Genomic DNA, 22,875 nt, shown 5'->3' with positions numbered 1-22,875 from the left:
TCCCCGCCCCAAGCAATCGTAGCTGGAAGGGAGGTGTGGCAGGGCAGGCAGCCAAGGGGAGGGGCAGGCAGCCAAGGGGAGGGACAGGCATCCAAAGGGCAGGACAGGAAGCTGGCAGCCAGCCTGTTAGCTGAGAAGAGGGAAGTTGTGGTTGGTAACCCCAGTGCAACCATCCCACGCTGCACCTGTGGGAGCATGGAGACTGGAACTGTCTTCCCGCAGCTTCCTGAGAGCGAGGCCAAGAGAGCCCCCGAGGGCGATGGTGGGAACGGGAGTGTGGATGGTGACCCCCTGAGGTGAGAGTGGAGGGACAGACGGGTGGCAGGAGGGGTCCCGGTGCTCCATCCTCTCCCTGGAGTGGCACCTGCATGCTCTGAGGAGCTGGAATGGGGCTGGCATCCCTCTAACATCCCTGTCCCCACAGCAGGAACCCCTATGCAGGGCTGGTGAGCCACCTGCGGGCATCCTGGCTCTCTGGGAAGACTCGGCCCATGGAATACCGTGTGGCCCAGCTGGAGGCTCTGGGACGCTTCCTGGATGACAAGAAGCAGCAGATCATGGATGCCACTGCCTCTGACTTGGGCAAGGTGACAGGGGACAGGAACAGTAGGACTTGGTGGCCAGAGGAGCTGAGGGGCTCCCACAGCCTCATTGGGTTCTCCAGCTCTGCCTCGGGCTTGCAGCCTCTGGATTTGGGAGACTGAGATGAAGCATGTCACTGTCACCATACACCAAAGTCCATCCTTGCTCTGCCATAGACAGAGGGTGTGGTGGGGAGCCCCTTGACATGGATAACCATTCCCACACTCACCAGCCTCAGTTTCCCTCTTCCCCGGGCAAATTAATCCCAGATTTCTGTCCCTGCTCCCTGCCCTGAACTTCCCACCTGATGTCACCCCCCCTTTCCTCCCACGGGGCTCACCCAGGCCGTGACTCCCTGAGCCCGGATCCCCTTGCTCTGCAGCCAGAGCCTCAATACCACACAGGGCTCATTGTCTTCTCTTCCCCAACCTAGTCCCTTTGGACACCCTCCCTATTCTTCCTGTTGTCTGGATGAATGGGATCTGCATAGTTTTTCCTATTTTTAAGCAATCAGTGCTTAAAAGCATAATGTTGCAGACACAGGGGGTGCTCAATGCCCTTAAAGATTTGAATCCAGCATGGGATGTAGAGGGCTGGAGTCCCCAAGTCCTGGGCAGAACACTAGGAGCATTGGGATAAGAGCTGCAGGATATGCCAAGGTCACATGTTCCATCCTTGGAGTCTGCAGGCACCCTTTGAAACAGAATTATCTGAGATCCTTATGTGCAAGAACGAGCTCCATGAGACCCTGAGCAACCTGTCCCGCTGGATGAAGGACGAGAAGGTGGACAGGATTCTGGTGAGAGGGAAGAGGAGAGCGAGGATGGGAGGCAGAGCTGGGTGGGGTGCTGGTGCAGGGTGGGACCTGATGTGGTGGTGTCCCACAGGCGGTGCAGCTGGACTCTGCCTTCATCCGCAAGGACCCCTATGGGGTGGTGCTCATCATAGCGCCCTGGAACTACCCCATCCACCTCTTCCTGGTGCCCCTCATCGGGGCCATCGCTGCTGGTGAGCCCAAACTTCAGTCCTCTGGCCTGGAGGATCCCAGCAGTGCCAAGCACTGGTCAGGGCTCTTCATCCATAGTGGGGCTGGCTGTCACCATGTCACAGCTCCAACATCCTGTCTGTCTTCCCCAGGGAACTGTGCCATCATCAAACCCTCTGAGGTGTCCAAGAAGACAGAAAGACTCGTGGCAGAAGCGCTGCCCAGCTACCTGGACAAGGTGGGACACTCTCCCCATCCCCGTGGCATGGCTGGGGCACCCCTGCACACACAGAGCTGTGCTCTGAGCTGGCCTCACACACCATCTCCGGTTTAATGTACTGCCCAACTTCCTTCCTCCATGCCCAGCCGGTGTCCCAGCCTCCCAGGGTGCTACTGGTGGGGACAGATGGTGACAAGGGGGGGGCCTTTCTCATTTCCTTGCAGGACTGCTTTGCTGTGGTGACTGGTGGTGTGCAGGAGACCACCAGGCTGCTGGAGAACAAGTTTGACTATATCTTCTTCACTGGTACGTCCCATGGGACAGAGCAGAGCCCTCCTGGATGTTTTGTGAGGAGAAAGACGGGTTCCCTCCAAACATCCCTGCTGAGAAGGCAGTGATTGGGTGGAGGATCTGGGATGTGTATCTGAGGTCTGGTGGGACCCAGTGCCACATCCCAGAGCCGTGTGATGGCTGGTGGGATTCCCACCTCAATCCATGTTTTCCCTGCCCACAGGCAGCCCCCCGGTGGGGCGGATCGTGATGACAGCCGCTGCCAAGCACCTGACACCGGTGACACTGGAGCTGGGGGGCAAGAACCCCTGCTACGTGTCTGACACCTGTGATGTGACCAACGTGGCGCGGCGCGTGGCCTGGGGCCGCTTCTTCAACGCGGGGCAGACCTGCATCGCGCCTGACTACCTGCTCTGCACCTTGGAGATGCAGGAGAAGCTGCTCCCAGCCCTGCAAAAGGCCATCAATGATTTCTATGGCCCCAACCCCCGGGAATCCCCGGATTTTGGCCGCATTGTGAGTGCCAAGCAGTTCCAGCGGGTGCAGAGGCTGCTGGGCAGCGGGCGCGTGGCCATCGGGGGACAGACGGACGAGGCCGAGCGCTACATCGGTGAGGCTTGGGGGTCACTCACATCTGCATCCTTGCATGGAGCACATTCCAGGTTTGGAGAAGAGTATGAGAGGAACTGGGTGCTTGGGCAGGTGGCCTTTGGTACAGGAGATGTGTCCTGGGGGATCACCAAGGTGCCATCTCCGACCTCTGTGCCTGGCTGATGCTGTCGGGTTTCCTCTCCGCAGCTCCCACTGTGCTGGTGGATGTGCAGCCCTCAGATCCTGTCATGCAGGAGGAGGTCTTTGGGCCCATCCTGCCCATCATCATCATCACCAGTGTGGATGAAGCCATTGACTTCATCAACAGCCGGGAGCGGCCCTTGGCTGTCTATGCCTTCTCCTCTGATGACAAGGTAAATCCAAGCCAGGACTACACCTGCCCTGTGCTCCTTGGCAGCTGTATCCAGCCATGTTTGTGCTCCAAGTGTTTCCCTTACAGCACACAGCCCTAGTCAGGGGGTATGGATTGTGTTTGGAATTAGTGGAATGGGTTGGGAGACCCATGTCTCATGTTCTTCATGTCACGCCCAGGTGGTGAACCGGGTCCTGGAGCGGACAAGCAGTGGTGGCTTCTGTGGCAATGACACTATGATGCATGTGACACTGCCCTCACTGCCCTTTGGAGGCATTGGTAGGTCCAAAATCCCCAACCCTGGCCGTTGGGAGCCAGGTGTGATCCCACCCATGGTCAGGAGGGGTCTCAGGAGGAACTCTCAGCTCTAGAGGGCTCAGTAGTCCATAGGGAAATTCTCCTCCAGAAGCCCTTTGCTTGACCTTGGGCTCCTGGGCTTTGCTGGACACCCGTGGAGCACCCTGAAGTTCGTTCTCTCCATACTCCCCATCCCAAACTCTGTGTTCCCTGGATCCATGGAAATGTGGATTACCACACAGGGAATCAGAGCTTGAAGCAACCTGGTCTAGTGGGAGGTGTTCCTGCCCATGGCAGGGGGGTGGAACTGAATAATCTTTAAGGCCCTTTCCAACTCAAACTATCCTGGGATTCTATGATGGAGACACCTGCTTTTTATGGGATGATCTCCTCTACCAGGTCCTGTTTTCCACTCCTGTTTTCCACCTTTTTTCCTCTCTTCCCACTCAGCTGGCCAGTGACTTCCCTTTATCCCGGGGCTGCTGCTGTGTGAGGAACTGCACCCAAGGCATCACCCCAACCATGATTAGCATTTTATCAGGAAGACTGACTGGCTCAGGCTGACTCATGGCATTTTATCTCATCTGCTACTAAATCATGTGTGGATTTTGTTATTTTTTGCCAGCCTGCCTGGCTTTCCTGTGCTTGTTCCTGGCCAGCCTGCTTCCACCTCCTGACATTCATCCCTGGTGCTGAGTCCCACCTTGCCAAAGGCACCTTGGTCATTGTGCCTCTTCACCCCTGCAGTCTTGCCCCCTTGCAGCAGGGCTGGATCCAGCATGGATGGGATGACTTTTGGAGGGTATTTCTGTGGTAGGGAAGCTCATCTGGTGGGAGCATCTTGCTGCTGCCATCACCTCATCAGTGACACCCATCCAGTTGCTAAACATGTTAATTGAAATGGTAAAATCCACTGATGAGAGAGTTTTGGGGAATTTCTCCACCTTCCAGCCTAATCTTCCCACTCCAAACATGCACTTGGGTGAGCACTAGGTCACCTCGTGATCCTCTTTGGGTCACATTCCTGGGAAGCTCATCCATGGCTTGGAAAGCAGCTGGACGAAGTCTTGGTGCTGCTTTCACAGAGCTGGGAGCCTAATTTTGGGTTCTTTGACCCAAAGGATGGCCAGATCCAGCTGCCCACCGGGGCGCTGTGCTGTGTATTGCAGGGAACAGCGGCCTGGGAACGCACCACGGCAAGTTCAGCTTTGACACCTTCTCCCACCCCCGTGGGTGCCTGAAGCGCGGGATGGGCCAGGAGCCCCTCAACGCCCCGCGCTACCCCCCCTACAGCCAGAGGAAATTTGGGATCATCCAGGCCGCTTTAAAGATGGCACGTGTGAGTGACTGCACCCTGCTCTGAGGGTCTCCACATCCCACTCAGGACATCTCTTGTTGCTGGTCTTGGTGCTCAGGTGCAATGAAAGGTCTTTCTCAACATCCTGTGTGCTTCCCTTTCACTTCCCTGCACCCCTGCTCACCCCAAGAATCCCTTGTGCACCACATCTCCCTCCATTCCAGTCCCATATCCCTCTTTTCTGGCTGTTTGGGGCTTTATTTCCACTGGTACCACCAGAGCAGAGGGGTCTCCTGTGCCCCTCATTGTGTACTCTGCCTTGAGAAGGTCCACAACAACTCCCTAATCCTACGTCCTTGAGCTGGGACGATCCTGGTTTCTCCTGCTCTATGATCCCAGTCTCCTTTGCCCCACGATATCAGTGTCCTTTGCCCTGTGTTCCCAGTTTCTCCTGCTCCATGATCCCAAGTTTCCTTTGCCCCATGTTCCCGTTTATCCTGCCCCATGATCCCAGCTTCCTTCGCTCCATGCTGCGCCATCTGCGGGGCTGGTTGTGCCGGTAAAGGGATACCCATTCCTGCTAGGCTGTCCTAGCTGAATCCCACGGGGATTTCCCCGAGTGGGCAGATGGAGAGAACAGGACGAGGCAGCTGAGATAGAGACAGTTTAACAGGGAATGGGAACCATCCCTGATGCCCGCCTCCAGGGACTGTGCCGGGCCTGAGGGGTCGGGGCCAGCGCTGAGCCCGTCAAAGGCAGAGCCGGGCTTTGTAGTGAATCCAAGTGTCTGGGCCGCTCCAGCTTCGAGACCGTCCGGCAGCCGTAGCCCGAGCTGCTCCAGAAACGGGACGGAGAGCGCCGGAGGCTCGGGAAGCGCTGGAGGAGCGGGAACCTCCGCGCCGGCACCGCAACCGCGCGCCTCCGCCATGAACACGCGCTTCCGCCCCTTCCTCCCCCACCAATCACCGCGCAGCACGGCCGCGCTCCGCTCAATCAGCGACGCTTCTCCCGCTTTCTTCCCGCCCCCTCGCCCTTTGCGGGACTCCCACCAATGAGAAGCCCGTCCGCCGTGGCTCGCCCCGCCCACGACGCGCCGCCGTACGCGCATGCGCAGTGCCCGCGGGGGCGAGCAGGGGTCAGGACGGCGGAGGGCCCTTGGGGCAGGTGCGGTGCGAGGGGGGCCCGGGGGGCGGCCCGGGGGGACCGGGGGCGGCTCGGGGCTGCGGTCACCCCCGGTGGCGTGTAGTGGCCGCCCAAATCCCGCCTGGGGCAGAGGGGGCGGCCTGGACATTGCGCTGCCCTCCGCCGCCATCCTCTCCGAGGGACACGCACGGGCGGAGCGGGGACTTGGGGGGGTGACAGGAAGGATCGGTCCCGCGGGGGGCCTCAGGTGGGTGCGGGGTGACGGCGGGGGAGGACCGTGGGGACGGGGATGGGGAGACACGTGGGTCCCTTGGAGGGGGGAGGACATCAGGGCCCCTGGATCCTTAGCGGCGGGATGGGGAGGGGACACCTGGGTGTCCCTGAGGGGTGCGGCGTGGATGCTCGGTTCCCTTGGGGGAACAGCTGGGTCCCTTATAGGGGGTGGACAGGATACTTGGGGGATGCACTTGGGTCTCTTAACAGGGGGCTGCAAGGAGGGATAGGATGCCTGGGTGCCTTGAGAGGGGTTGGCAGAGGAAATGGGATGCTTAGATCCATGGGGGGAAGCACTGGGGGTTCCTTGTGGACTGTTGGGACAGGAGTGCCTGGGCGTCTGGGTCTCTTTGGGTGGAGGAGTGGGAATCAGGGTGCCAGTGCCCCCCATGGGAAGTGGGGGACCCCTGGCTGCCCCAGTCCCTTACTTGTATTTGCTGAGGTTTCTTCTGCCCCCCAGGACCGGCCATGGCAGTGCTGCGACTGCTGTACCAGGCTGCCCGTGCAGGTGAGGCCACCCAGGTATCCCCAAACCTCCTGAACCCCCCGAACCCCATCGTGGCCCTGCTGACCCTCCTGTCCCTCCCCAGGTCCCCTGGCCCCACTGGGCTCACTGCGCCCGCTCAGCACCAGCACCCCCAGGGACTGTTACAGTGAGTACAGCCATGCCACCCCCCTGGGGGCCCAGCTCCCACCCCGGGGTTCTGCAGGGTGGGCACAGCTCCCCTCTTCCCGCAGAGTACGTCAACATCCGGGAGCCAGCCATGGACATGCGATCCATCACCGACCGCGCCGCCCAGACCCTGCTCTGGACTGAGCTCGTCCGAGGTGAGACCCCGCTCACCCTCCTCATTTGTGGCGTGATTCTCCCCTTCCCAAATATGCCATAACCCCTCTTTCTCCCCCGCAGGCCTGGCCATGACCCTGAGCTACCTTTTCCGTGAGCCGGCCACCATCAATTACCCGTTTGAGAAGGGCCCGCTGAGCCCGCGGTTCCGCGGGGAGCACGCGCTGCGCCGGTACCCGTCCGGGGAGGAGCGCTGCATCGCCTGCAAGCTCTGCGAGGCCGTGTGCCCGGCACAGGTGAGACTTCCTCCCCCTCCTCCTCCTCCTCCTCACCCGGGGCTCTGGCTGTGACGGTGTCCCCGTGCCAGGCCATCACCATCGAGGCTGAGCCCCGCGCCGACGGCAGCCGCCGCACCACGCGCTACGACATCGACATGACCAAGTGCATCTACTGCGGCTTCTGCCAGGAGGCCTGTCCTGTGGATGCCATCGTGGAGGTGAGTGGGGCCTGCAGGAGGGACTGCAGGGCCTCCCCTGTCCTGCCACGGTGACCCCAACGGTGACCCCGTCCCACCCTGGCAGGGCCCCAACTTCGAGTTCTCGACGGAGACGCACGAGGAGCTGCTCTACAACAAGGAGAAGCTGCTCAACAACGGCGACAAGTGGGAGGCCGAGATTGCAGCCAACATCCAGGCTGATTACCTGTACCGGTGACGGCCCCACCCGCCCCCCAAATAAAGTGTTTAGGTGTTCTCCCCCTCTGCTGGCACTCTGGGTGCCAGCCCCTTCCCATAACTCTGTGTCTTTTCTTTTCCAGTGCTGGGGGCAGAGCCCCTGACCCCTGGGGGACCCCACCTGGGTGTGGGCTTGTGTTTTGGGGAGGAGGATGCGGGTCCTGGGGGTGCTGGCACCAGTGCTGGGGTAGGGGGTGATTTTCAGAGAAGGGTGTGGGAGGTGGAGGGGGGCAGGTAAGGATGGAGGAGTGGTGCTGGGGGGGATTTAGGAATCTGGAAAGGTAATTTCCAGCTTCTGAGGGCAGCCAGGGTGGGATGGCCTGGTGATGGCCTGGTGGCAAGGGGGGTTCACAGTGGTACTTGTGTGAGGGTCCCAGTAATGCCTGTGAGCCGGGTGATCCCAGCAGAGGGTCCTGATGGCCCCAGTGGCGGAGCCACTGGATGGGTGTCCCAGTGATGCTGGTGTGTGGGTACCAGCGTGGGGTGCCTGGCAAATCTGTGGTCTCACAGTGGTACCAGTGTGGGGGTCCCAGTGATCCCGGCAGAGAGATCCCAGTGCTACCAGTTGTTAGGACTTGTCCCTCGAAGGTGAGAGTAACATGGGCAGATTAGGGTGAAAAGACTCTTAATGATTGGTGTTTATAAGTATATATGTGTAGGGTTTATTTAGGTGGCAATGGAAAGCAGGTATGTGGGTGTTTTGGTCATTATTATCTACAGTAATACAGCTACATGAAAGCATAAAAAATGTTACTTTAAAGAAATGTCTTAAGGGAAAAGAGAAAAAAAAGAACTGAAATATAAGGTTAAAAACAAATCACCCCTGACAGATCTTGTGACTTGGTTGTTGCAATAGTTGTTCCTTGGTCGAAGTGATGGTCTAGATCTGTCAGCGGTGGGGGAAGAAGCCCACAAAACACAAAGTCTGATGGGTTAAAATGCAGTCAGGCTCGGGGGGAATGCCCAGGTTTCAGTCCTCTGGTGAAAGGTCTCAGAAGTGAGTTTCGGAGCTCGGGGCTCTTTGATGCTCAGTGATCTCTTTTCAGCTGCCTCTCACGGCGGCGCAGATCAGCCTTCCTTCCTCCGGAGGGGAAGCATTAGAACTGAGCCAGTTGTGCAATCGAGAGCCAGAGCGTGACGAGAAGGCCGATTGCGCCTTGCAGGATGCAGGCAGTGATAGTTCACCCCCTTAGTGACATGCAGACTGGGCAGCAGCACCCCAAACCTCTTCTCTCCAGGGATGTCAGTCTGGCCCCAGCAAAGCACCCTGGCTCCGGCACAAATGGGGGTTGTTTGGAGTAATTACTGACAGTCCGGTCTCACACCGGTGCGGGGGTCCTGCTGATTCTCGCGGGCGGTTTTCCGGCTCCGGGAAATGTTTCCCATTTCCGTCCTCCTCGGGGGATGTTGCGGGGGTCCTGTCCCCGAGGGGCCGCTCCCCAGGCGGTGCGCTGTGTCCCGGGGAACGGGTTTGCCTGGGGGCGGCGGGGCCGGGCCGGCCGGTCCCTCCCCGGGGCCGGGCTCTTCCTGGGGAAGAGGAAGTGCTGGATCCCGGCCGAGCCCGGCGCGGGGGGGCACGGCCGGCTGGCTCCGGAGAGGGTCCGGCCCGGGGCGGTCCCGGGGCGGGGAATGCGCCGGCCCTGACTCAGAGGCAGCTGAATGGGGCAGGGGAAGGGGGGGTTTCGAAAGTACTTTGCCAGCCGGGTGCCGGGCACAGCCGCGTGTGCCTGAGCGGGCCGGCTTCCCACGGTCGCAGCCCGGTTCCGTCTCCGCAGCCGCCGAGACAGCGAGGCGACCTCTGCCCTGTTGTTCCCCTTTCCCGCCCTCACGCCTGAGGAAGCTCTCAGTGTCCCATCCTCATCCCACCCCATTCCCTCCTGTTCCGTTCTGTCCCATCCCCAGGTGTGTGCGCTGACGCCTCCGCAGCCCGGGCCGGACCGGGCGTCTCGGGGGTGCCATGGGGTCCCTGTTCCGCAGCGAGGAGGTTTGCTTGGCCCAGCTCTTCCTGCAGTCGGCTTCTGCCTACAGCTGCATCAGCGAGCTGGGGGAGCGCGGGCTGCTGGAGTTCAGAGACGTGAGTAGGTCTGGGGGCGTCTTGGGGTGTCTGGGGTGCAGGGGGTTCGGCTGAGTGGGCCTGGGTGCTCTGGGTGCAGAGGGTTTGGTCTGCTCTGGTTTGGGGTGCGTCTTCTAGGGTGCCGTGGGAACAGGGAAGTTGGTCAGGCTGGGTTTGGTGCCTGGGCTGCTTGTTCTCCCGGGGTGCTGAACCCCCCAATGCAGTGTGGGGCCATGCCTTGACTGTACCTCCGCAGCTGAACCCCAAAGTGAGCCCCTTCCAGCGGCGCTTCGTGGGCGAGGTGCGGCGCTGCGAGGAGATGGAGAAAACCTTCAGTGAGTGCCGCGGCCTGACTTTCGGGGGGCTTCTCAGGGGACCGCTCGGCTCGGCCCCTCAGTGTGACCGTGTCCCCCCGTTCTCCAGCCTTCCTGCAGCAGGAGCTGCGCGCCGCGGGGCGGGTGCCGGGGCCGTGTCCCGAGAGCCCGCGGGCGCCGGCGGCGCGGGAAGCGCTGCGGGTGCAGGAGCAGTCGGAGCAGCTGGCGCAGGAGCTGCGGGAGGTCAGCCGGAACCACGCGTCCCTGCGCGGCCGCCTGCGGGACCTGCGGCAGTGCCTGCACGTCCTGCGCGAGGGACAGCGCTTCACCAGCCAGCCGGTGGGTCCGGGGGTCCCCGCCCGCCTGGGGGTGTGCCTCGTGCCTCAGTTTCCCCCGGGCTCATCCCTCTGCTCCGCATCGCCGCAGGCCCCCCTGGGCACCCCGCCGCGGCCGCCGGCGCTCTCGGAGCGTGAGCCCATCCTCGACCCCTCCGTGCACCAGCACCTCGAGCGCAAGATCAGGTGAGAGGGGGAACGCTGTGGGGCGGGGGTGGAGAGGGGCTCTGGGGCAGTGGTGTGGCCATGGGGCAGCTGGGAAACTGCGGGATACGGCTTGGAGATGACCTTTGGGGCAGCGGTGCAGCCACGGGGTGGTTTGCCTATCCCAGCACTCCTGCTGTGTCTCTGCAGCTTCGTGGCCGGCGTCATCCACCCGTGGCGAGTGACGGCCTTCGAGCGGCTGCTGTGGCGCGCCTGCCGCGGGTACCTGGTGGCCTCCTTCGTGGAGATGCCCGAGCCAATGGAGGACCCGGCCACGGTGAGGCAGCACCTGGGGGCGGGCTGGCACGGCTGTGGGGGCTGGGACACCAGAGTGACATGGACTGTGCTGTCCCCAGGGCGAGAGCATCACCTGGGTCATCTTCCTCATCTCCTACTGGGGCGAGCAGATTGGGCAGAAGATCCGCAAGATCTCGGACTGGTGAGTGGCCGTGTATTCTCCACAGGGAGGTTTATTTAGTAACACCCACTCTGGACCCTGCTGTGGGCCCGGGCTGGGCAGCCCTGACACCCCTGACACGGCGATGTCCCTCTGTCCCAGCTTCCACTGCCAGGTGTATACATACCCGGAGAGCGAGGCCAGCAGGACGGAGGCCATTACCAGGCTGCATGGGCAGATCCAGGAGCTCAGTGTGGTGAGCTGGGTGCCATGAGGGGATGTGGGGGCCACGCTTGGATTGCCATCCCTGACACAGGTGCCCGCAGACGCTGGAGGAGACGGAGAAGTACCTGGCGGAGGTGCTGGACAGGGTGGCACAGGTGCTGCCCACCTGGCGCGTGCAGGTGCAGAAGATGAAGGCCATCTACCTCGTCCTCAACCAGTGCAGCTTCGATGTCACCAAGAAGTGCCTCATCGCCGAGGTCTGGTGCCCCGTGCGGGACCTCACCCAAGTGCAGGAAGCCCTGCGCCAGGGATCTGTGAGTGGCTCTGTGTCCCCATGTCCTTGCATCAGGGATTGTTCAGTCTATCCATGTTCTTGTTCTGGGGTTGCTCAGTTGTCCTTGTGTCAGGGGTTGCTCTGTGTTCCCATGTCCTTGTGCCTGGGTTTCTTGGTGTCCCACGTTTTCATGTCAGGGGTTTGTTGGTGTCCCCATGTCCTCATGCCAGGGCTTGTTCTGTGTCTCCATGTCCTTTTTGTGGGGTTGCTCAGTGTCCCCATGTCTTCATGCCAGAGGTTGCTTGGTGTCCCCGTGTCCCCTCATCATGATGGAGCATGTGCCAGGCTCGGGGGGATTGTGGGGTGGGTGCCAAGACCAAGCTCCGGGTGCTGGTGCCAGGAAGGGGAGTGTTGTGGGCTGGGTGCCAGGGGCAGGCTCCACATGCGGGGCAGGGGAGTGCCAGGGGTGCCAGGATCAAGTTCTGGGTGCTGTTCCTGCAGTACCAGAGCGGCTCCAGCGTGGAGTGCTTCGTGCAGCGCGTCCCCACCTCGGAGAGCCCCCCCACCCTCATCCGCACCAACAAGTTCACCGCCGGCTTCCAGAGCATCGTGGACGCCTACGGGGTGGCCAGTTACCAGGAGGTGAACCCCGGTAAGGCCAGCTGGCACCCCCTGAGCCCAGGGCTGAGACGGGACGCCTCGTGTAACGCAGTCCCTGTGTCCCACAGCACCCTACGCCATCATCACCTTCCCCTTCATCTTCGCCATCATGTTTGGGGACGTGGGGCACGGGCTGCTCATGTTCCTCTTTGCGCTCTGGATGGTGCTGTACGAGGACAGCCCCCGTCTGCGGCAGGGCACCAACGAGGTGGGGGCACCAGGGAGGGGTGGCATGCAGTTACAGACATGGGATGGCATGGGGGAGTGTAGCGGGGTTGGAGGTGTGGGACATGGTTGGGGACCTGGGATGGGACTGGATGATACAGGATGGGGCTGGTGGCTCGGAACAGGGTCAGTATGGGTCAGGGTGGTGCTGTGGGAAGTGGGTGGTGTGGGGCAGGGGAGGTAGTGTGGGACATGGGAGCTGTGTTTGCCCCCCTAGATCTGGCTGATGTTCTTTGAGGGGCGCTACCTCATCTTGCTCATGGGCGCCTTCTCCATCTACACTGGGTTCATCTACAACGAGTGCTTCAGCAAAGCCACTGCCATCTTCCCCTCTGCCTGGAGCGTGGCCACCATGGCCAACCACTCCTCCTGGAGGTGGGGTCCCACCCCCGTGCCCCCTGCCCGGGTCCCCCTCTCCCTGCTTGCACTGACATCCCTTGCTCTGCCCCCAGCCCTGCGTACCTCGCCACCCACCCCTCGCTCACCCTGGACCCCAATGTCACCGGTGTCTTCCAAGGGCCATATCCGTTTGGGATCGACCCAGTGAGTGTCCCATGGGGATGACAGCGAGGTGGGACCCTCTGTGGGGTGGTGCAGAGTCTCACCCACCTTGTTTGTGACAGATCTGGAGCTTGGCCACCAACCACCTCAACTTCCTCAACTCCTTCAAGATGAAGATGTCAGTGGTGCTGGGCATCGTGCACATGGGCTTCGGCGTTGTGCTGGGGGTCTTCAATCACGTGTGAGTCCCTGGGCTGCACCCATGGCCTCTGGTCATGCCAAGGGGGCTGGGATTGGACTCACCTGGGTGGGATGGGGTGGCACCTGGGGTCCTGTACCCCTGCACCTCAGTGAGTGCCAAGGATGTGCGTGGGTGGGAAGGGACAGGCTGAGCACGGCCAATGTCCTCCCACCCAGGCACTTCCAGCAGCGGCACCGGCTGGTCTTGGAGTTCCTCCCAGAGATGATTTTCCTCCTGGCTCTTTTTGGCTACCTGGTCTTCCTCATCTTCTACAAGTGGATCAAGTTCAGTGCTGCTGAGTCCATGGTGGCCCCCAGCATCCTCATCCACTTCATCGACATGTTCCTCTTCACCTCCAATGCTGAGAACCTCCCGCTCTACCCGGGGCAGGTACCACCCACTGCCCTGGCAGACACCTACTCCCTACCCTGACTGGGAGAGCGGGAATCAGGAGTGGGGGTAGACCCCAAAATGCTGTCCTTGTGCCCCAGGTGCCAGTGCAGATGGTGCTGGTGGTGCTGGCGCTGGCGTCGGTGCCCGTCCTGCTCCTGGGGACGCCGCTGTACCAGTGGTGCCGGCAGGGTGCCCGGAGGAAGGTAAGGCCGGGGGCCATGGGGGGCTCCGTGGGGGTCACAAGGAAGTCTCACTGTGGGTGCTGTCCTGGTGCAGCCGCTGGCCACGGGGGAACAGGAGCCGCTGCTGGAGGGGCAGGAGGCTGGGAACTCTGTCAATGCCACCACAGAGGACGTGGAGAGCGGAGGGCACAGCCCTGATGCCAAGGTGAGGGGCATCCAGGCGGGCTTTGGTGGTGGGATGAGGGTGTCTATGCTCCCAGCTGATGTCCCATGTCCCCTCCCTCCATGCAGCACTTGGACTTTGCCGAAATCTTCATGCATCAGGCGATCCACACCATTGAGTACTGCCTGGGCTGTGTCTCCAACACCGCGTCCTACCTGCGGCTCTGGGCGCTCAGCCTGGCACACGCCCGTGAGTCCCCTTGGTACCCCCTGTCCCACTCAGAGCCAGGCAGACCCTCACTCCCCCCTCCTGCTCTTGTCCCTCCCTTTCCCAGAGCTCTCGGAGGTCCTGTGGACCATGGTGATGCGGAATGGCTTCGTGGGGCTGAGCTACGTGGGCGGCGTGGTGCTGGTGCCCGTCTTCGCCGCCTTCGCCGTGCTGACCGTGGCCATCCTGCTGGTGATGGAGGGGCTCTCTGCCTTCCTCCACGCCCTGCGCCTGCACTGGTGAGCCCCCAAAGCTGATGGGTTCCTGGGTGGGTCTGGGGGGGGCGTGACAGGCCCCCCAGAGCACTCCTCAACCCCCTCTCCTTGCCAGGGTGGAGTTCCAGAATAAATTCTACGTGGGTGCCGGGTACAAGCTGTGCCCCTTCGCCTTCGCCCCGGACACCTGGGAATAGCCGTGCCAAGGGGATTCCAGGGGCTTTGAACATCGGCTGTGCCCCAAATTCCCCCCCACTGGACCCCTGGAGCCTCCTTGGTGGTGAATAAAGCCATCCCTGTGCCTCCCCCCAGCTCTGCATTGCCATTGCTTGGGTAGGAGGTGCAGGGGGTGCTTGGGGGTGCCCCCCGTCACTGCTGGCCGTAGCCAAAGGTTGGGGCTGCGGTGGGGCCGTAGGTGCTGAGCTGGGGGAAGGCGGGCAGGGGGTAGGGTAGGGTGCGGGGTTTGGCTCCCACACAGACACCAGGGGGGCAGGTGAGGGGCTGGAAGGTGGGGGCAGGGAGCTCGGGGAAACTGGGGGGTACTGCTGGCGGTTGGGGGGCAGGAGCCAGAGCCCTGTGGCTGCGTGGAGCCCCTGCAGCGGGGAGAGGCAGCAGCAGGGGCTCAGTCCCCCCTGCAGCCCCCCTACCTTTCTCCTGCTTCTCGGGCCCCGGGGGCAGCGGGGTGGCCCGGGCACGGGGCATTGCCCCCAGCAGGGACCCTGCCGGCACCCCACACCTGCAAGAGACGTGGGGTGGGGGCTCAGGGAGGTGACATCCTCACCATGGTGGGGGGACAATGTCCAGGCGTGCCTTACCATGGCTCGGGATCGCCGTCCCGAAATCCCTTGGCAAAGGGGTTGCTGGCGATCTTCAGCTGGGTGATCTGCGGAGGGGAGCGGGGTCAGGGAATCCCTGGGAGGGGCCCCAATTTTCGTCTGGCTGGTGCTCACCCGGTGGTTCTGGTAGGCTGTCACTGCCATGAACTGGGTCTCGGGGAAGCTGAAGGACTTGAAGTTCTGGTGGGCGAAGCGCTCGCTGTCGCGCCGCGGGTCCACAAAGACGACGTGGAAGCGGGGCTGGTAGCGGTGCATGGAGTTGAGGATGATCTGGGGTGGGAAAGAGGAGGTGGCAGGAGCCCCCCAGGCAGGGATGCATTGTGTGTCCCCACCACCTAGCCCGCAGCAGGGTCCTCACATGGCCGTTGTCGTCCAGGAGGTTGTTGGTCAGCTTGAGCTTGTCGAAGGACACGATCTGCCGCATCCACTGGGCGCCCTTGGCGGGGGAGTCGGGGTGGAAGTGGACGCGGCCAGGAGCCGCCGGCTCGGCCCGGCCCGCCGCCAGCCAGGATGAGCTGTGGAAGGCATATCTGCAGGGCAGGGAGGGGCTCAGCACCCCCAGATCTCATCCCCTGCCCCCACTGCCCCATCCCCACCTGTATCTCTTGTCATCCAGCGGGATGAAATCCATGAGCAGGACGTAGTCGGCCAAGGGATCCAGCCCCGAAAGCTTCACCTGAAAGGTTGGGAACATCCTCCTGCACAGGGAGGGGGGTGGGAAGGGGGTGCGCCTCCCACCTTTGCAGCCCCCCAGGCCACTCCGGTTCCCACCTGCCTGCCTTGGTGACGATCATCTCGGTGCCCAGGCGGTTGAACTCCTCCCAGAGGCTGCCCATCTCCAGCCGTGCCGCGGCGTGGCACACGTGCCGGTTCTTGCCGCCGGCCCCCGGCCCCTCGCCAGCCCACCCGAGGCAGGGGGTGCATGGAGACCCCTCAGCCGGGCCCCCCAGGAACGCTGCAGAGGGTTGAAGGGGTGTTGGTCTGGGGGAGCAGAGCCCATGCAAGGCCACCCCATCACACCCTCCCTCCATGGAGATGGTGGCAGGATCAGGGTCTCCTGTCCCCTACCACGGTGAGATTTTATCCCCGTCCCCCCACACCCCAAACCGCTGCAGAACCCCACCACTGGGTGCAGGGGCTGTTGTCGTGGGTGGGTTTTACCTGCCATGGGTGTGGTGGCAGGGCAGGCGGTGTCCGTGGCTCCGTTCCCCGGCATGGTGGCGGTGGGACCCTGCCAAAGCCCCCTCCCAGCGCAGCGCCGGCTCTGCAGTGTCCCTGCAGCCTGCCGGGGGTTTTATGCCCCAGCTCGGGGATGGAGAGGCGGGGGCTGGAGCCGAGGTGGTCCTTGGGGGCTGGAGCACGGCCCCCTTGCCCAGCGTGCCTTCGCGCCTTGACGCGGTGATGATGGACGGGAGGTGAGCGGTGGCACCGCTGGGAGCACCCCCAGTCCCCAAACAGGGCTTGGGATGCCCCGGGCTGAGCAGGGACATCTTTCTTGGGGTGTTCTTGTCCCTCCATATCACAGATCTGAGCGGGGGGAGGTGGGGGCTCCCCCAGGCAAAGCCCCTCTCGGTATGTGGCCGTCACCACCTGATATTGAAACCACGGGGAGGTGTTGAGGCATTGGCAAAGATCCACTGCTCCAGCAGAGCCTCTGCAGCTCCGGAGGGAGGAACGAGCTGCCCCCTCCCCATAACGCCCCCAAGATGGGTCCAGTCTCTGCCCTGGTGCTGGGACCCCTGTGCCCCTCATTGCAGTGACAGCAGGAGATGGATGGGGACTAGCAGGCGCCGCAGGGCTGAGGGCTCTTTGTGGGAGGTGACAGACACTGGGATGGGGCAGACAGCAGGAAAAGCAGAGGGATTGCTCCAGAGCCTCCCTACTCCCCTCCAAACTGCACTGGGGCCATGGATGCTGTCTCATAGCACACCATGGAGTGTGTCCTAGAGGGATGAGGGATGCTGATGCTCTGAGAGAGGGTCTGGAGGAGCAGGGGATGTCCTTGTGGGGATGCTGATGGCTTTCTGTACCTGTTGGTGTTCCAGTGACAGCAGCACTGGCCTGAACTCCCTCCCTGCTCTGCACAGAGCTGGACATTTTCTCCAACTGGGACTCAGCCTTCTGTCCAGCCTTCTGTCCAGCACTTGAACATCGTAACACAGAGGGGACCCTGTGGGGCAGCCAAGGGGGCAGCCTGGGCAGCTCCTGCATTTGGGACCAGGGCCAGGACTGGTGTGAAGCGGGGAGGCACCACCTCCCCAGGTTCCCCCACATCCCCCACACGTGTCCATGCCCTGCAGGGCCGGCTCAGCCCCATCCATCTCCCGCTGTCAGCCGGGCCTGGCTGCGGGGCCGCTATCGAGCGCCAGATGAGGAGGTGTGAGAGAGGCAGGGCTGACAGCGGGCAGCAGGATGGAGGGGGCTCAGCCCTGGGCAGGATCACACCTGCCAGGGCTCATCCGCAGCTCCTGGAGCTCCTGGGTGGAACTGGGTGAGCTTTAAGGTCCTTTCCAGTCCGAGCCATTCCAGGATTCTCCAGCTGGTGAAGATGCAGGTGAGTCTCCTAAACGCCATGTTGAAACATGTGGTACAAAACGGGTTTTCGAAATGAACTTTTTTGGTCCCAAATGGGAGCCAGAAAAAATGTCAAAAAAGGTAAGCAGTGAATCCTTCTCATGGGGAATAACTGCCCCAGACAGCAGGACAGGCTGGACAGAGCTGTGGAGGTTGTGGTGGCCACCAGGATGGAGCAGGAGAGGAGCGTTGGCACACAGTCAGATGACTCCCTGCAATGAGCCTCTGACTCAGCTGGAATGGGGAAGTGAAAGCTGCTTGGGGGGCAGTGAGGGCAGAAGAGGAATTGGCCCTGTTTCGCAGGGAGCGGTGAGCAGCCGGCACGGCGGGGTCAGGAGGGAAGTGAGAAGGCGGGAAGTGGCAATGCTCATTTCTGAACCAGGAGCACGTGTGTCTGTTAGGTAAGAGTGGGCAACTCTTGAGCAGCAGTTGGCTCTTTATTTATTTTATTTATTAATTTTTATGTTTTTTTCTTTAATTTTTAAAGCCCTGATTGAGAAAAGAGGAAGAGAATTTTAGCAGGTAAAGTTGTACCCTGGAAGCATCCAAGGCTGCCTTGGCCAGAGCTTGGAGCACCCTGGTCTAGTAAAAGGTGTCCCTGCCCATGGCAGGGGATGGAACTGGATGATCTTTAAGATCTCTTCCAATCCAAACAATTCCAAGTTCCATTTGCTCTAGGGAATGTGTAGTATGAAAGAAAATTTATAATTGCTAAGATAAAGCAATAATTTCTTTTAATATGTCCATTACTTAATGTTTTTCCCCTCCCATGTATAATGAATAAAGGATATATTTTACAAATATAATTATGTATAATTAAAAGGTAATGTAGAAATAGAGAAGAATTTAAAAAATCTTTCAAACCCAAGTCTCCAACAAACCAGTTTGGTTTTGCTTCACTTCTGTGACACCACTGTGCACGTGAGCGGCATCGCTCCATCTCTGCGGGCATCCATTCCAATGTGCTGTGGGGATCCCAGCCCTAAAACCCCAGCATGGATCCCAAGGCCTCTGGGGAAGGCTCATTCTCTTTTCAGGTGTTTCAGAGAGCCTTTGGCAGCTGCTCATGTGGGGAAGGTGTGAAAGTTAAAATCTTCCAGCTATGTTAAAGGATGGAAGAGTTCAGGTGAGACCAATGGGGCTTGAGGACTTCAGCTCCAGGACCTGTGAGTATCTTGACTCAAGCTGCCATTAACTAAAGGGTGGCACTTTAAGTGGGTTTGGGACAATTTTTTGCTGGATGGGAGCGGTCATAAATTGGATTAGGAGGGGGTGGTTTTCCCTTGAAGCTGCACATGGATGAACTTGCAATCAGAAATGCTGGTCTCATTTTAATTGACCCAAATTGATTGGAAATCACTTCAGCGGTGTCTGTTGTCCATTTAATGCAACGCTAATTAACGCGGAAAATTAAGGCATGGTGTTATTGTATTTGTTATTGTATTTTTTTTGTCTCTAAATAAGAACATCTCCCTCCCTCCTGCAAAATCTCATCCCTTCCAGGGACAGGGCATGGCAATTCTCTGGCCCTGGCACAGATGTCCAAGGCCAGCTTGGACAGGGCTTGGAGCAGCCTGGGAGAGTGGAAGGTGCCCTTACTCATGGCAGGGGTGGAACAAAATCAGCTTTAGGATCCTTCCAACCCATTCCATTCCAGGATTCCATAATTCTTTGTGCTGGATTCAGGCACACCCGGCTCCTTCGATGCCACCAAACCTCCTGCTGTTGTCCGAACCTCCCTCTCCATCTCCCCTCCAGTGTGTCTCTTCCCACCCAGGCAGGGCTGACTTTCCACCCCAGCTGCAGTTTTCTGATTATTCCTGCTCCCAGGTTTCAGGACTTGAGTCATCTCAGCCCATCTCATCCTCTCTCCTTGTGGGCTTTGAATGAGTCACCACAGGTTCCCCTGATGGAGACAACAATGTGTTTGGGGGCTTTGACTCATCTGATCTATTTAAAACATTTTTTTATGGAAAAATGGCACGGAATTCTCCACTTGCTGCCTGGTGGTGAAGGGTGGCAGGGTGACAGAGTCACATGGGAAATGCAGGATTTATTCAGAGCAGGCACGCTCCGGGCACAGGCTGAAGAGTCAATTTGAGCCTCAAGGGCTTAAATTCAGACTATAATCAACACCAGGAAGTGTAAAAACAATTTACAGCAGCAGAAGAGTTCCTGAAGGGTTTTCCCTTTATCCTATTTTGCAGTTGGAACACTTCTCCAAATCCTGGGCTGTCTCCCAACTCCTGAATCTTGATTTCCTACATCAATTCTTTTTAATTCCCTGTGATGCCTGCAGATCAGTTACATATTCCAAGAGATAAATTTGTAGATATATAACTATGTATTTCTAAGAAAAAATGCTTTATATATATTCAGAAATTATATATAAACATTTTCTTAAAATGAAATTAATATATTGAAATTATTTTTATACATTTGTTAATATATAAAATAATGTAAAAATTACAAATATGTTATATATGTATATAGAAGTAGGAAATCAACCCTCAAGTTTCCATTTAACTTTCTGAAACTGATTGAACTTTATTTATTTATCAGTACAGGTCTCCTCTCAAGGAGCTGCTTCCAGAGTAACCAATTCCCAAACCATCCCAGGATTCTGTGTCACCATGTGTGGGTCTCACTGGGACATGGCACATCCTCTTGTGGGCTACCCTGAGCATGTTGATCCATCTAATTCTACCTGAGATATCACAGCATATGAAAACTGTTCCAGCTGCGCCTGGGAGCAGAGAGGAGCCAAAATCTTCCTCCAGGTATGTTTGTATTGGGTGTAGGGAAGAAATCCTTCCCTGGGAGGGTGGTGACACAGAGGAGCTGTGGCTGTCCCGGGATCCTGGCAGTGTCCAAGGGCAGGCTGGACGGGCTGATCCTGGTGACTCCTAGTACAGCCCGTTGGAAGGTGCTCTACTGCCCTGCACAAGGATCTTATGGAATTTGAGTAGGAAAGCAGGTGCCACAATGGAGATCCTTACCCCAGGAGGGCAGGGATGAATATTCCACACCAGCCTCTCTCAGCAGGGATGAAATCTGATCCTGCTTTTTAACTGAATTCATTTCCATTCTGTGTCTCCCGTCCTTCCACCAAGCAAAGGTTCGTTGAGTAAGAAAAAGCGAGGCTGAGCTTGGATTAATCAAACCATTGGAGTAGGTTTTCTGACAGGGCAGATTTCCAGGTCCAGGCAGGTGGAGGCTGCCCCCGGGGAGGACTCGGCCCCCAAACCGCTCGATTTTCATTATCTGTGACAGCTCCAGCACCATCCTGGTGTCCCCTTCCCTCCAGCATCTCCTCGTGGGTGATGAAAAGCAGCTCTAAATCCTCATTACAGCACCAGGAGACCAGACACATGGCGTGTGGGACATCTGAAATGGGATGTCAGGTTCTGGGGATGAGGCTCAGCCCTTCAGCCAAGGTTTATCCAATAATGATGATTTCCAGGTTTGGATCCATTTGGCAGGAGCCTGCGGTGCTTACCCTCGGTATACTCTCTGGTGTAACTCTGTCAAGCCATGATTAATGTTATCCACGAGAAAAATCAATGTTTATTTATTCTATCTGTCACAGAGTGGGATTTTAGGAGCTGTTGATCTCTCCCTGGTGAGCGGCAAGACAGAGCCCGAATTTATCTTTTTATCTCTAAATGAAGAATCACATCTAGAGAACAGTGAGGTGAGACAAAGCCCGGCGCTTACTCCTAGTGCTTTCACCTAGACAAGCTCTTCCTGGGACAGGGGGAGCAGGTATTTATTCCTCAAGTGCTCAGCCTGGACTGGGAACACTCAGAAGGCAAGGAAAATTTTCATTTTTCCAGCAGGTACTGGGAAAATCCTGGACTTCCATGCACGAATGGCTGGAGGAGCACTAAGAGGAAGCCTTGCAATTTCCCGATGATCTGTTCTGGTGCGGTATTTCCCTCTTTTAATGCCCCAAAAATTCCCTTTTTCCAGCGGCTCCGCCCGGGGCTCAGGGCGGCTGGCGGCGCGCTCGTGCTGCCCTCTGCGGGCGGAGCGCGGTACTGCACCCAGGGGGCTCGGGGCGGAATGCGCCTCAGGGAACTGCGCATGCGCAGTCCGGCCGTGCAGGGGCCGGGGGGGGGGCATTCCCGGCTGTGCCTCAGTGCTGCCGCCGTGTGGGAGCGCCCGGCACTGCAGGCGCCGTCCCCGGCCTGGGGGGAAAAGGGGAACGGGCCGGGTCTGGGAGAGCGGCGGGATGTTCCTGCGATCGAATTTGGTTCGGAAAGCACCGCAAAACGCATCTAAACTCTTGCTTTCCGATTCTGCAGCAGAGAACGCGTCTGACTCCTCAGCCTCACGGACATTGTCAGTACTTTCCGTGATGCTGTCCGGGATTGTCCGGGAATGGGAACGGCTGGTGGGAGCTCGGGCAGAGCACCTGGAAACCAGGTAAAATCAGAAATGGGATTGTTCTGCCTGCTGCAGGGAGTGCGTTGCTTTTCAAGGTGTTCCTCTGATCTGTGTCACAGTAGCTTCCTAATGTTGGAGTGATTTCCTAGCAGGGAACTTGACTTGGAAGCTGCCTTCTGAACTTTTGTCCACATTTATTTTATCTCCCAAATGAAGGTGCATAGAGAAGTAGAGGTGGGGCGTTCCTAACAAAAGAACATCCCAGTCCATTGGTGGTAGAGAGCTTAAAATTAAAGTGTGAGTGGATGTGCCTTTAGGACACTTCTAATTCCTTAGTATATAAATGGAATTGAAATGAAATATCCAAATCCTGAGAAACTTGTGTGAACTCCAGAGCCTCTGCAAGTGTTTTACAGCCAGGGAGGGAGACAAGAGTCTGGAGTCTCTCCCCAAAAACTGGCTGCTGTTTGTTTGAGCAGGCGTAGGAATGACTGTGGATTCCCTGGGGCTGTCCTTATGGAGAAAGGTTTATTTATGTGCCCTGGGTTTATTCAGGGTCTCTTCACAATGATGGAAACTGATTTCATTGAAATGCCAGAGGTGCCCAATGCTTTCCCCAGGCAGAGCTCAGAGCCAGCCCTGTGGGAAGGGGTTTAATGCCCATTTTCCCCATCCCTCCAGGCAGCAGCACTGGAGCACTTGAGCCAGACATGGCCAAGGTGCCCAGTGCTGGCAGGAGGCAAATCCAGGGATTGGCCAGTGGGAGTTTGCACTGCTCCTGGAATCCCAGGCCTGGAGCTGTGCTTCAGAGAGCCCAGGAGACGCTGCCTCACTCAAACCTTGTTTAAAGCTCAG

General features: G+C 58.9%; 4 protein-coding genes across 6 annotated transcripts; 3 read left to right on the top strand and 1 right to left on the bottom strand.

Moving 5' to 3' along the window:
- The first annotated feature begins 92 nt into the window (after positions 1-92).
- LOC134419843 (aldehyde dehydrogenase family 3 member B1-like) lies at positions 93-4,777 on the top strand. Of its 3 annotated transcripts, none has more exons than XM_063159452.1 (10): positions 93-296; positions 428-587; positions 1,271-1,381; positions 1,470-1,590; positions 1,720-1,805; positions 2,012-2,093; positions 2,302-2,688; positions 2,877-3,043; positions 3,222-3,321; positions 4,509-4,777. In XM_063159452.1, the coding sequence occupies exons 1-10, from the start codon at positions 196-198 to the stop codon at positions 4,700-4,702; spliced, it is 1,509 nt and encodes a 502-aa protein (XP_063015522.1). In that variant the 5' UTR covers positions 93-195; the 3' UTR covers positions 4,703-4,777. The 3 variants fall into 3 exon arrangements, with proteins under 3 accessions (XP_063015522.1, XP_063015521.1, XP_063015523.1); XM_063159451.1 differs by having other exon boundaries at positions 425-587; XM_063159453.1 differs by lacking the exon at positions 4,509-4,777 and adding an exon at positions 3,790-3,840 and having other exon boundaries at positions 425-587.
- Positions 4,778-5,733: 956 nt separating this feature from the next.
- On the top strand, positions 5,734-7,633 carry NDUFS8 (NADH:ubiquinone oxidoreductase core subunit S8). Its single transcript, XM_063159450.1, has 7 exons — positions 5,734-5,800; positions 6,513-6,560; positions 6,643-6,705; positions 6,791-6,880; positions 6,963-7,135; positions 7,207-7,335; positions 7,421-7,633. The coding sequence occupies exons 1-7, from the start codon at positions 5,743-5,745 to the stop codon at positions 7,550-7,552; spliced, it is 693 nt and encodes a 230-aa protein (XP_063015520.1). The 5' UTR covers positions 5,734-5,742; the 3' UTR covers positions 7,553-7,633.
- A 1,620-nt stretch (positions 7,634-9,253) lies between these two features.
- On the top strand, positions 9,254-14,532 carry TCIRG1 (T cell immune regulator 1, ATPase H+ transporting V0 subunit a3). The gene is made up of 19 exons (XM_063158432.1): positions 9,254-9,646; positions 9,882-9,960; positions 10,049-10,278; positions 10,366-10,460; positions 10,629-10,755; positions 10,835-10,917; positions 11,038-11,131; positions 11,202-11,414; positions 11,876-12,026; positions 12,103-12,242; positions 12,477-12,634; positions 12,712-12,802; positions 12,883-13,001; positions 13,178-13,391; positions 13,493-13,597; positions 13,671-13,781; positions 13,868-13,988; positions 14,074-14,245; positions 14,337-14,532. The coding sequence occupies exons 1-19, from the start codon at positions 9,530-9,532 to the stop codon at positions 14,416-14,418; spliced, it is 2,502 nt and encodes an 833-aa protein (XP_063014502.1). The 5' UTR covers positions 9,254-9,529; the 3' UTR covers positions 14,419-14,532.
- Positions 14,533-14,590: 58 nt separating this feature from the next.
- Positions 14,591-16,273, bottom strand: TBX10 (T-box transcription factor 10). The gene is made up of 8 exons (XM_063159526.1): positions 16,219-16,273; positions 15,829-16,012; positions 15,654-15,755; positions 15,416-15,587; positions 15,172-15,327; positions 15,037-15,104; positions 14,869-14,957; positions 14,591-14,814 (listed from the first exon to the last, which is right to left on the bottom strand). The coding sequence occupies exons 1-8, from the start codon at positions 16,271-16,273 to the stop codon at positions 14,591-14,593; spliced, it is 1,050 nt and encodes a 349-aa protein (XP_063015596.1).
- Positions 16,274-22,875: the final 6,602 nt, after the last annotated feature.

The sequence above is a fragment of the Melospiza melodia genome, chromosome 6 (assembly GCF_035770615.1).
Source record: "Melospiza melodia melodia isolate bMelMel2 chromosome 6, bMelMel2.pri, whole genome shotgun sequence".
Lineage (NCBI taxonomy): Eukaryota > Metazoa > Chordata > Aves > Passeriformes > Passerellidae > Melospiza > Melospiza melodia.
Note: the sequence above shows the minus strand (reverse complement) of the source record. Positions and strands in the feature narration are given on the sequence as shown.